The sequence below is a fragment of the Anomalospiza imberbis genome, chromosome 28 (genome assembly GCF_031753505.1).
Source record: "Anomalospiza imberbis isolate Cuckoo-Finch-1a 21T00152 chromosome 28, ASM3175350v1, whole genome shotgun sequence".
NCBI lineage: Eukaryota > Metazoa > Chordata > Aves > Passeriformes > Viduidae > Anomalospiza > Anomalospiza imberbis.
Window position 1 is genome coordinate 2,499,348 of NC_089708.1, and position 12,678 is coordinate 2,512,025.

At 47.7% G+C, this 12,678-nt stretch overlaps 1 protein-coding gene across 5 annotated transcripts in view; it reads left to right on the forward strand.

The window, feature by feature from the left end:
- DOCK5 (dedicator of cytokinesis 5) overlaps positions 1 to 12,678 on the forward strand; it is a 78,528-nt gene that overhangs the window by 16,666 nt on the left and 49,184 nt on the right. For all 5 annotated transcript variants that reach the window (XR_010993910.1, XM_068174589.1, XM_068174590.1 and 2 more), the window contains exons 2-6: positions 889 to 972; positions 6,854 to 6,894; positions 7,761 to 7,816; positions 8,598 to 8,694; positions 11,769 to 11,917. Coding sequence is in view for 4 of the 5 variants with exons in the window: in XM_068174589.1 (XP_068030690.1) it covers positions 889 to 972; positions 6,854 to 6,894; positions 7,761 to 7,816; positions 8,598 to 8,694; positions 11,769 to 11,917 (427 nt within the window). In the remaining variant the exon portion in view is untranslated. The remainder of the gene's footprint in view (positions 1 to 888; positions 973 to 6,853; positions 6,895 to 7,760; positions 7,817 to 8,597; positions 8,695 to 11,768; positions 11,918 to 12,678) is intronic.

Below are 12,678 nucleotides of genomic sequence, written 5' to 3' on the forward strand. Positions count from 1 at the left end.
TTCCTCGGGGACACATAAATATGGGAATTTTGTGTTTGGGAAGATTTCATTGCTGCATTTAGGATGTGATCCATTCTTAAATCAGTATTTTAAATAAATCACATGGTCTGGGTTGGGTCTGCTCTGACTTTGCTGATCAATTCCTTGAACCGCAGCAAATCATTTCACTGATTTTATATCTTTTTACTTGGTTTGAAAGCAAATTTAATTTAAAAAAAACTTTCTCATCTGGTCCCAGGGAGGGCTCTGCTTTGCCCAGTGAAGCTGCAGCAAATCCCAGGGAAAAGGCACTCCAGGAGTGTGGGCTCCTGCACTTAATCCTATTCCCCCTGGAAATCCCATAAGCATCCAGCTTAACTTTGTCTTTGGGAGGGATTAAATTTGCACAGAATCCCAAGTTTTGGTGCTAAAATTGGTTCTTGGCTGGGCAAAGCCTTTAGCAGCAAGCGAGTGTGATTTGGTTTGGAAATGAGTGTTTTAGTCTGGAATAGGGGTGGTTTTTATTGCAACATCCCATTTCTGATGTTTTCTGATGCTGGAGTTGCTCCTGAGAAAGACTAAAAAATGATAATTACGGAACTGATGTGCCTGAGGTGGTGGTGACCTCTGTGGGCAGGTTTTTGGCAAAGTGGGAACGTGCAGCTCCTCCAGAAGGTGTCCCAGGCCTGTCTGGAAGGCAAAAACCCCACCTTTGTTGTCTGTTCATGATGCTTCTGCATGATAAAATCTGGAAATAGATACAGGATGTCCTTTCCCAGTGTGTTCCACACCCAGGGCGATTTAATCACTTTATTCCTTTTCCCAAATCCTCCCCTGCCTTTGGAGAGCCCATTCCCAAAGCTAATTCCCTCACGGTTCTGTTTTGCCCCTTTTCTCCCCATTTTTCAGCCATCTACAACTACGAGGCCGTGCAGGACGTGGAGCTGTCCCTGCAGGTGGGGGACACTGTTCACATCCTGGAGGTGTACGAAGGTAGGTGCAGCTCACTCGGGGTTTGAAAGGAAAATAGGAACAAATCAGGATTGTTTTTCAAATTTTAGGGCTGTATTTTCAACTTCCCTTACGCCCCAAAGGACAAATTTGGTGTGTAGTGGCTGCTGTAGCCTCCTAATTTTTAAAATATTGTTAAAAATGCAGAGGGTTTGTCCTATCTGTGCTGTTCCAGGCAGAGTTTATCAAGGTAAGGTTTCACCAGTATCTCAAGGCAGCACTAAAAGAGAAAGAAACATTTAATTCTGGCTGTTCACTGCTGTTTTCACCCCACACTTCTTTGATTTGGCTCTTCTTTGGGCCAGGCCAGGCACCTGTGCTCATGAGATGAACAGATCCTGCTGGAAAACAAGAATAATAATTTTTAAAAAACCCTAGCTTTTACCCTGAGTTAGTTCTTGGTCTGAGTGGATGACAGAAAAGGAGGGGGAAGGGCTGGTTAGTTCATAATTCATGTTGTTTTAATATCACAATCTGGCATTAAATGTTCTTCAGATGCTCCAGTTGTGGAGCTTCCATGCCCTTTTTAGGCTGTTTCTCCTAGTCCTTCACTGGGAGATTTTTCCTAATACCTTAATGTAAACCACAGGGTGAAGAAAATTCTTATTTTGAAAATTAAATGACCCTGGGGTGTTTCAAATCTCCCTATCAAATTTGACTCTTTGACAAAGGTTTCAGATGGAACAGAGCCACTCAATCATTCTAAGGAATGCTGTGGTCACTGCTTCCCTTTCCCAAACTCAAAGGTAAAATAGAAATCCGATTATTTTCACAAGCAACATCGATTTGAAGGAAGATTCTGTGCCCAGGATCAGCACTGGGAGCAGGGAGCTGCTCCTTTAGCAATTTGTTCTTGGCCCAATGTTCCCTTTCCATCCTCAGGACCTGGGAGCAGCTCCCAGTCCCAGCAGATTCTGTCGTGGTTTTACCCCACCGCGGGTGATCGTGGTGGGGGAGAGGGGAAAAAGGGAAATCCCCCGTGGAAATCACTGATTTATGACAGGGTTCTGCAAAAAGACACAGGGAAGAGGGAGGAAAACTGCCTTAGAAAGAGGAGGCATCTTGAACTCCCCAAAATTTGGAGGAATTTACTTCTTTCTCCCTGTTTTAATTTTTTTTTTATCATTGTTTAGCCCCTATTTCTTGCAATCAGTTCAACAGAGACATGGATAGGGAATGAGTACATAAATGACACTTTTTTTTTTTTTTTTTTGGCCAGAAGTCTCCCCAGTTTGGAGCTTTGTCAGGAGCAAATTGCCTCTGAATGTTTTCATGTGTGAGGGGGAAAGTGATTGTTCCCATATGCTGAGCCATCGGTGGGGAGCAGAAATCTGTGGCCGAGGCACCTCAGAATTCCTGCAGGGCAACACAAAAATCCCTTTTGCCAGAAAGAGCAGCCAGAAATCCAGGCCAGACAGTTGTGAGTGTACAGGAGAAGATGCGGAGATGGTGACTGCTGTGGGTCTGCTCTAATTTCCCACAAATTCACCTCAAACCCTCCCCATTCCGATATTCTGCCTGCCTGGGAGGAGCTTCTTGTGTCTTCCCGAATGTATTTTTGTGGCATAGCAGCTCTGAGCTGTGCTCCCAGCTCTCTGTGGGGCTGTTTTTGAGGATAGATGTTCTCACAAGAGGCTTTTGCTGCTCCTTTTCATGCTAACCCTGCCTGCTCACCACCAGAGCTGATAAAAACTGGTTTTGTTCCTCTAATCACTGCTCTTATCTGGACACACAAGCCTCGACTTAGGAAAAGTTTCCATGGAACCAGGGCGGGGGCTCTGTGGGAGGAAAGGCTGGAGATGCCCTGTGGAGTCATTTTTTGAGGCTGGGAGATTCTTCATGAAGTCATTTTTGGGGGGTTGGGACATGCCCTGTGGTGTAATTTTTTGGGGTCAGGGAAATGCCCTGTGAAATAATGAAATATGTGAAATATGTGAATATATGAAATAGTGAAACAATTTTTGGGCGTTGGGACAAGCCCTGTGAACTCACGTTTTGGAGGTTGGGAGATGATGCCCTGTAAAATAATTATTTTGGGCTGGGAGGAGGAAGCCCTGTGAAGGCATTTTTGAGGGCTGGGAGATTCCCCGGGTAGATGTTTTTTGGGGTTGGAAGATGCCCTGTGGAGTAATTTTTGGGGTTGGGAGATGCCTTTGGTGTCACTTTGGGGTTGGGAGATGCCCTTGGAGTCATTTTTGGGGTTGGGAGATGCCTTGGAGTCATTTTTGGGGTTGGGAGATGTCCTTGGAGTAATTTTTGGGGTTGGGAGATGCCCTTGGAGTAATTTTTGGGGTTGGGAGATGCCCTTGGAGTCATTTTTGGGGTTGGGAGATGCCCTGTGGAGTCATTTTTGGGGTTGGGAGATGCCCTTGGAATCATTTTTGGGGTTGGGAGATGCCCTGTGGAGTCATTTTTGGGGTTGGGAGATGCCCTTGGAGTCATTTTTGGAGTCACCTTGCCTTACCCGTAGCTGAGGGCATTCCATAGGCTGTCAGTGACATTCCTCAGGGAGTTCAGGGGAGTTTTGGGGCTGTGCAGAGGCTCTGGGTCCATCATCCCCTCGGTGTTGCCGCAGCTCAGGATGGTCCCACGAGTTCCCAGCATGTCCCCAGGGCTGCTGCATCCCGGTGATCCAGAACATTCCTGCTTTTCCCGCTGTTGGCAGGCAGCAGCAGTGGGTTCCTCAGCCAGGTGTCACACGTGGGAGCTCCCTGTGCTCTGGGGTTTTGGCTCTGCAGGGATCCAGGTGGATCCGTGGCACGTTCCTGCCGGGAAGGGCGATCCCAGGATGTGTGCTGGGATTTGGTGTTTGCAGTAAATGTTATCTGCTCCCAGGGCTGCCAGACACAACACTGACAGAGCTGAGCTGCTCTGGGGGCTCAGGCAGAGGCAGTAAAGGGAATTTTGGGTGTGCTTTAGGGCAGCTCTTGGCTGCACAAACCTCTCCTGAGGCGGATCCCAAACCCTCTGGGCAGTCCCTGCAGTCAGGTGCTGCTCCTGTGCTGCCTCGCCGTGCCAGGAAACTTCCTGAAATTGGAAAATCCCTGCTGGGTTGTGCTACCACTGCAAAGGCTGGAATCACAACATATCCTGAGTGTAAGGGACCCACAGGGATCATCCAGTCCAACCCTGGCCCTGTGCAGATACCCCAAAATCCCACCCAGATGGGGGCTGAGGCTCTGAACACGCTTTGCCTCTTGTTTTCCAAGCCCCAGTTTCCAAGTCAGGCTGATGCAGTTGGGGTGGATGGTCAGTGCACCTGAGATTTGGGGGGGATCACGCGGGGTGATAACTCGAGGGGGATCACACACAGGGGGTGATAACACAGGGGTGGATAACACAGGAGGGATCACACGAGGGGGTGATCGATTCATTTTTCTGACCTGCAGCTCCCCTGGGCCAGGGATTCATCAGGGGGTGATATCCCTGGAAATTCAGCTCCAACTTGGACAAAGGGCATAGGGAAGGGCCTCAGGGGAAAACCACAGGCTGAGCAGTGTGAACTGAAGGTTCCAGATGTTTCCAGTACAAGCTGATGTCCATGGAGTCATTGAATGGTTTGGGTTGGAAGGGACATTAAAATCATCCTGTCACACCCCCTGCCATGGGCAGGGACATCTTCCACTATCCCAGGTTGCTCCAAGCTGGCCTTGGACCCTTCCAGGGATGGAAACACTTACAGGGATGCTTCTGTGTGCCAGTAACAATCTGTGTAGGACACCCGAGAGCTCTCAGATCTCTTTTCTTGGATCTCTTTCCCTTTTACACGAATACAGCCAAACCCTCTGCAGAGCCCAGGGTTGTTAGTTCAGGTCCCACTCTGCAGAGCAAGGTTTTGTTTTCCCCTCGTGTCTCTGCCTGCAGAAGGGCACGAGCTCTTTGTGCAAGATTCCTCCTTCCCCTGAGGAGAAGACGCGCAGCGCGTGCTCCTCCTGCCTGCCAGGGGTTCAGCGCTCTGCTCGTGCTGCAGAATCCAGGAAAAGGAGGGAAACCTGCTGCCTCCAGGGCTTTGGAGGGTCTGTCCTTGAGCAGGGAGCTGGGAGGACGCTTTGCTGTTGAGGGGAATCTCTGCCAGTCTGCAGGATTTATCATTATTATTGTTAACTGTAGGATTTCAGGGGAACTGCGGGTGGAAGGAATGTGTGCTCACATACTCTGACCCCTGGCAGGTTCTGTTCCTGCTGAAAAGAAGTTTACCTTGAATTTGTTCCTGGTTTCAGTCGCCCCTGTGGAGGGTGAAGCAATGCCCTGAGTGCTGTGGGACAGGACAGGCCCTGCAGGAGGAGGAACAGGGACCTTGTGGTCCCACATGTGACCTGGCCTTGCATCACTGGGCAGAACTTGATCATCACTGGACTGTTGTCCTTAGATTGTTCTTTTCCATACTGCATAAAATCCACTTAGTGAAGGGTAAAATTGAGGACTTGATCAATTAAAAAGACCCCAACAAAACAACAACCTCAAACTTTGAGTCATTTCTTTGCAAGTCTGCTTGTATTTTTGTTTTCACTCAGATTTCAGTCCGAGTGTTGGAGCAGCTGAAATTTTCCATGTCATCATCAACTGCAAAACCTTTCTCCATTTTTAGCCCATCTTTGCTTGGGGAAAACACTCAAACCCTTAAACAGTCTCATTCCTCTGAAGATTTAAGCAGATTTTGGGGGTTTCTTTAAGAAGAAATCATGTAATTCATTGACCACTTCCCAAAGACTGACACTCCTGTTAAAGTGATGGATAAAGTTATTGAAGGTGGGAGCAGAATTCCGACAGAAGTTGCACGAGGTGCTTGCAGAAACAGCTTTGCACAATCAGACCCAACGTGCTTTTATGCAATGATTGCAAAATATTTGACAGGAATGGGGGGAAGGCCAAGGGGCCCTTTGAAACAGGGGGAAGTTGTGCTGTCAAAGGGCTGAATGTGTTAAATGGGATCAAAATCCCTCCTGGTAAATTCCATGAGCTCTGTCTCCCACCCGGAGTAATTTGTGCTTTCCCCTTCAATTAATGACAACTTAGATAAAAATAGAACCTAAATCTTCTCATCCCTAATCCAGGACCTCATCCATGGCTCCATGAGCAATGGATAATCTTGTTTTCCTCCTATGGAAAGAAAAGGAATTTCTTTTTCCCCCTGAACTCATTACTGGAGTATTGGAGTTTCTGAGGTGGAGGCACCTCCCCATTGCTGGAGAAAAGGCACAAAACTGCACTTCAGAAAATAAATAAATAGAAATTTGATCACATGCACATAAAAATACTCAATAAAATACAAATTAAACCATTCTAAGCTCTAATTTATGGTTGAGGAATGTCAGATCCATGGTTCTTTATGGAACCTTCTTAGATAAATTTAGGAATATGGGGGGGAGCGACAATAAAAACACCAAAAAAAAATTTAAAAACAAACCCAGAGAAAGCAGCCTCCCCTCCTCTCTTCTTTTCCTGATTAGTCCCTTAAACCCCTTTGCCTTCTTGATGCTGCCACTCAGCTGGACGTAATCTCCTTGGAGGGGCTTTAATGTCCCTCCCAACCCAACCCATTCCATGGAAATCCTGGTGAAAACCCAGGTGCCAAAGAGAGGAGAAATGTTCTCTCAGAGACATTTGCTCCTGAGGCCTGGGCAGCACAGTTATTGCTTCTGTCTTACAGTTTTTAGATCTTACCAAGGTAGGATTGATGAACAGGATTTGTGCCAGGGCAGGGAGCTCAGCTCCTACAAACAGAGGTGTCTTCCCAGGAGTGGATCCCAAATGAGAAGATCAATAAACTGGTGTTGTAGAAAGGTGGTGAGAATCACAGTTTGTATTTAATCGCTGCCAACAGGAAATAATTAAATACAAATATCTGTGTTTGCTTTGCCAGGCTGGTACCGAGGATACACACTCCGGAATAAATCCAAGAAGGTACAACCTCACTTTTGGGTGACTCCCATTTTAATTTCACACCTTGCCAGACCCCATCTGGTGCTGAAAACTCCTGAATTTCTTATCTTAACCTCAGGCAGGACTCCTGGCCACGGTGTCCTGTCCTCAGTGACAGAAACCAATGACCTTGAGCTGAAAGTTCAGAGCCGTGTGTTGGGAATTCCTCCACTGGAAGCTTGAGGAATGCAGTTGGAACTTCCAAAATTGCCTGTTCCCATCTCCACACAGGAGATTATTGCTTTATCATGATGCTCTGGGGCCTGTGCACATCCAGCATTAGTTTTGTTTAATGGGAATATCAGAGTTTGGACTGGAAGATATTCCAGAAATTACACATCCCTGGCTCTCAGCCAAGCTGCTGGAGCTTAGGCTGGAAGCTGCCTGGAAATCCAGGTTGCCCCAGGAATGCTGGCACCTCTCCTGTGGTAACAGCCCCCACAGCCTCTGGTTTTAGGGGTGAAGAGGAGAGAAAAGGGAACAGAAAAGGATTCCAGCATTTCCAGGAGGTTCCTCTGTAACAACAAAAATTTGGGAATTTCTGCAGGTGCTGGTGGTGGGAGCTGTTCTAGGGAGCACAGGGCAGCCTGACGGAGGACTCCAGGAATGTTTCATGGCAACGACTGATAATTTTCAGGAATTTCCTGCAGGAAGATGAGGTTCAGTAGAGTAAAACAAGGAATCAGATTCTCTGAGTTGCCAGTATGGAACCTGTTGCTCCTCCCTGTCTTTTTCCTGGCATACTGGGACATTTCTTACTCCTTTCCCCTGTTTTTTGTTAAATATCTTCCTGTCACATCCTGTCCCACAGTAGGATTGATTTATTTCATTTCTCTCTTTATTTTTAGGGCATTTTCCCAGAAACTTACATCCATTTAAAAGAGGCCATCGTGAAGGACCGGGGGTAGGTTGGCACTTCTTTGGCAGCAAAACCCACGGAATTTCATTCCATTTAAACCCCAGAAGAACCAATGTAAATAGCTGTGGTTGTCACAAACAGGGTGTACCTCCTGTGCTGGACGAGCGCTGCACGATCCCATTTTTCAGAGCACTGACACAGCAGAGCAGTCGGGAGCAGGGGCAGCAGGAGATGATTTGCAGAATGAAGGAAGCTCTGCTGGACAAGTCAGTAGTGGGGAGGGTCAGTCCAGCTCCATCCAGCTCCTCTGGGAACTCCTGCAAGTCATAACAGACTCCTGCTGGCAGCCAAGGGCCCAGCAGGAGCGTGGATTCCTTCCTGTCTTGGAAAACACTGGAGGAAATGACTCCTCCTTGGATTCCTTGGGTCTGTGCTCGTTAAGTGAGAGCAAAACAGCGGCTGCAAAGGAAGGAACTTTATAAAACACTTTTTTTAAAACTCTTATTATTTTCAAGTAACTGTTACCACTGCAAGTGGGGATTCGTCCAAGCTTCATTTCTGTCTCTTTATCCTGGGTTTGGAATGGATCCACTGGGAATAAGAGGAGTGAAAGGAGCTTGAAGCATTTTGCATTAAAAATGGATGATGAATGTGGATGTGTGTGTTGAGAACAGCTTAAGGGTCTTGACATCATGTGTGAGTGAGTTGTGTGAAAATTAACTCCTCTGGAATTTCCATTTTTACATTTATCAGAAAAGGGTGTTTCCCAGTAGGTTTTAACCCTTAGTGTGAAGCCTTTCTCTGATGGTCTCCCTTCTCCCTGCAGGCAACATGAGACAGTGATTCCCAGCGAGCTGCCTCTGGGCCAGGAGCTCACGTCCACGCTGCGGGAGTGGGCAGTGATCTGGCACAAGCTGTACGTGGTGAGTTCGCAGGGCTGCTGTGTGTCCCGCTGAGCTGAGCCTGGGGCGTGTCACCAGAGGACACCAGGAAAAACGACGCACCACAGCTTTGGTCACCATGAAGAGACTAATTTATTTTTTCTGACTCCAATCATTTATAGTTCTCAAAAGGTGCCAGTGGATTGGAAGGTGATCGTGCCACCTCTCCAACGACACTGGACAAACTACCAGTACATCAAATTTCTCCGCCACTATGAAAGAATGCAAAACAATAGCTTGTTTACAGAAAGTCGCGTGAGAAAGCTCTCTACAAGGATGTAAATTCAGAAGGCTTTAGAAAATCCTAAGAAATCAGGGCGACAGGGGCAGACCTGAGGGATGAAAAGGGGGCTCAGAGTGCTCTGCTGTCGGGTGTGGGGTCTGACAGAGGCAGGGTGGCACTGCCCTGGGGCAGCAGGGCCTGGCACAGGTCACGCTGTCACCGTGTCGGGGCTGGCTGGGAGGCACAGCTCACCTGGGAAATCCAGGCTCTGCTTTGCCTGTCCTGTGCCAGCCCTGCATGAGGGCAGGAAAACCCAGCTGGGCACAAACCTGGAGTTTGGACACAGCTCTGGGCAGGGGTGAGCTCTGCTGGGCGGGGAATGTTGTAGGAGCTCCATGCACTGGCTGATCCGCACCCAGAGCACCCCTGGGAAACAGGGACAGAGTCAGGGATGTGTTGTGGGGCGAGATGTGACTTCTCAAAAACATCGTGGAATGTCCTGAGCTGGAAGGGATCACTGATCCAGCTCCTGGCCCTGCACAGACCCCCCAAAATCCCACCCCGTGCATCCCTGGAGCTCCGGCAGCCTCGGGGCCGTGCCCGTTCCCAGGGGAGCCTGGGCAGTGCCAGCACCCTCTGGGGAAGAGCCTTTCCCAAAATCCAGCCTGACCTGCCCTGGCACGGCCCCAGCTCTTCCCCGGGTCCTGTCCCTGTCCCAGCAGGAGCTGCCCCACAGAAGGAATTCCTTGGCTGCTCCAAGGCCTCCCGTGTCTGGGGCTCTCAGTAGGGTGGGGAAGGAGCTCTCCTGTCCTGAATCCCTGGGCACAGAGTCACCTCAGCAGTGTCACAAGGCTGTCACCGCAGGGCTTTGGGGACTGTCCTGCAGCAGCTGCTTCTTGCCCAAAGAAATGAGTCCACAGTGAGTTCCTTTATTTAAAGGCACATTAAAGAGTCAAACTTGATTTTTCTCTGAGCAGTAACGAGTTCAGCCTGCGCAAAATGTGCCCCAATACTTTAATTAAGAAGAGGGAGTGAGTTTAAATGAGCTCTAATCACCCAGTGCACCCAGAGCAAGTTTTCCTATTGGAAATTTCACCAGGCCACAAATAATTTGTGTTTGTGTGCCACGAAACCACAAGAATTTGTTCCACCCTCTCAATTTAATGAGAAGCTCTACGTGATGGTATTACTGTGTGAAAAGAGAGTTTTGTTCCTGGCATATTTATTTCTGACTAACTTTCAGATCCCAGCCTCAGAATTTGTTTTTTTAACAAGCAGAAATCTTTCATGTTCCTGTGCTTAACCACTATAAGCCTTAAAATAGGTTTGGAAAATGTTGTGGTTTAAAATGGATTTGAGTTTATTTTATTTTCCCTGCAGTATGTAGTAAAAGAATTTTTTAAAAAGCTAAAGGAGGAAGGAGGCATTTGAGGAGAAAAAGGAAACATGAGGGGATTTTTTATTTTGGCAGCATTTAATTTCACTTCTTTAATTTCTGTGGGTTTCATTGCAACAGGGGCTTTATCTCCACTGCAAAATAAATACAAAAATGGGGAGAGTTTTTAATGGGTTTAGTTAGTAGGAATTAGCTGTGGAGATAACTCAGGTCAAATTGAGGTCTGCTCTGAAAATTCACACAAATTGCCTTTTCTTAGCAAGCTTTTTTACGTGAGAACATGGGTTTTTTTTTTTTTTTGTTTATGAACTATATCTCAAATATCCTTTCTGTAGAGCTCAAAACTCAAGCAGCCCCCATCGGCACCTTGGTGTTCACCCAAGTCAAAGGGAGGATTGTTTTCATACCTTTAAATTTGAGGGAAATATGAGTAGTTGATATGATTGCTGTTCCTTGCAGAGAAGGGAATGGGGAGATAATTGCAATTAGGTTCTTTTTGTGCTGTGTGGGAGCAGCGGGGTTTGTAGCTCACCAGTAACAGCTCCAGCCCCCAGTGAGCACCAGAAGGTGGCACTGGCTGAGGGGGAGATGTGACCCAAACCAAGCTCCTGGGCTTTGGGATCTCACCCCAGGGAAGGCTCCCAATGCAAAACCAGGCCCTGATTTACACTTAAATTTCTCCTTTGGAGCTGAATAACCTCATCACTGTCCCAGCAACTCAAATCTGTGGCACTTCCCTGTGAAATAGTCAGAATCCTCCCAGGAACTGCCCCACTGAGGTGGCAGAGAGAGAGTGAAGCCTGGGCTCCCTTTTAAAAGGGTTAAATGTCTTCCCTGACACTTCTAAAAGCTTATTTACTTATCTGAGCCCATACTGCCACAAACAGGGTGGGTTAGCACATATCATGTTTAATTACAGCCGTGGAGCTTGGAGGTGCAGGAGCAAGGTGTGGGGATGGGACTGATTTTGTGAGGGTGGAACCAGTAAAGGGCATGGGAAGTGTTTTCATTGATTAGAGATGACAACTGAAGGAATGGCAGGAGGGGGACTCTTCACCAGGCAGGGTTTTTTCAGTGTCCTTGTTCAGTTATGGTCCTTTAACACAATTTCTCTGTCCCTTTTATAAAAAGCCTCCATCAGGGCAGCCTGGAAGTGCTGGAAATCACCAGAGGTCTATTTTTAGTGGGTGAGGTTTTTCTGAAATAATGTCCTAGGGAAAGGTGAAGCCCTTAAAGACACTTAAAGATCTTAAAGGCACTTAAACCTTGGCAGTGCCAAGTGCTGCAGAATTTACTGCATGGCTCTGATCTTGTGGTGTCACAAAGTGCCAGGTATTTTTAGTTAAATAAAACTTGTGTGGCTCTGCAGCTGAGGGTTGCTGAGCTAAGGTTTCCAGGTTTTCCTTGATTAAAATTGCCCTTTTTTTTTTGCCTCAGAACAACAAAACCACACAGTTCAGGCATGTCCAGCAGCTCACCTACAGCCTGATAGAGTGGAGATCCCAAATCCTCTCCGGGACCCTGCCCAAGGATGAACTGGCTGAGCTCAAGAAAAAAGTCACTGCCAAGATTGACTATGGCAACAGGTGAGCTCCAAACTCCACCTGGAGGGCAGAGGAGGCTCCCAAATCCCAGGGAAGGCTCTTAATGCAAAACCAGGCACTGAATTAGGCTGAAATTAGGTGAAATGGCAGCTTTGAGTCCCTGTGACAACGTGGCCACCTGGCAGGTGGACATGGAGCAGTTGGTTCTTGATGTGCCACAGATCTCTGTGCCTCGGCAGGAATTCTCCTCTCCTAATTCTGCACAAATCCTGGCAGGGGTGGCCTTTCCCTTGGAGCACAGTGTGTGCCTGGGTTTGGATGCTGGTGGGGAAATGCTCTGCTTTAACGGCAGCTGAGGGGCAGGATTCCATAGACAGGGCAGGATTCCATAGACAGGGCAGGATTCCATAGACAGGGCAGGATTCCCCAGCCCTCAGTGGTTTGCAGTCTCCAGGACTCATTTGTCTGCCTGCCAGCTGTGGTTCAGGTCCAGCAAGTGAATTAAGAAGCTTATGGCAAAGAATAACAATCGGCTGCAATCTGTGAGCTTGGTAGATATTCATCCACCTTTGAAACAGAGCCATTCAAGCAGGAATAAGGGAGGTGTCACCTTAGGACTGAGTTACCTGACTAATTCCTACTCCCTTTAGTGGGAAAATGGGAGGGAGGAGTTTTTTGAGGCAGGAAAACCAGCAGTGAGTGAGGCTATTCCAAGGCGTGGGATGTTGGGCACTGGCAGCCTGGTCAGTGATTTGATCTTTGCTGCTCCCACATTCTGGCTCTTTTCTTTTTTTTGTCTCCTG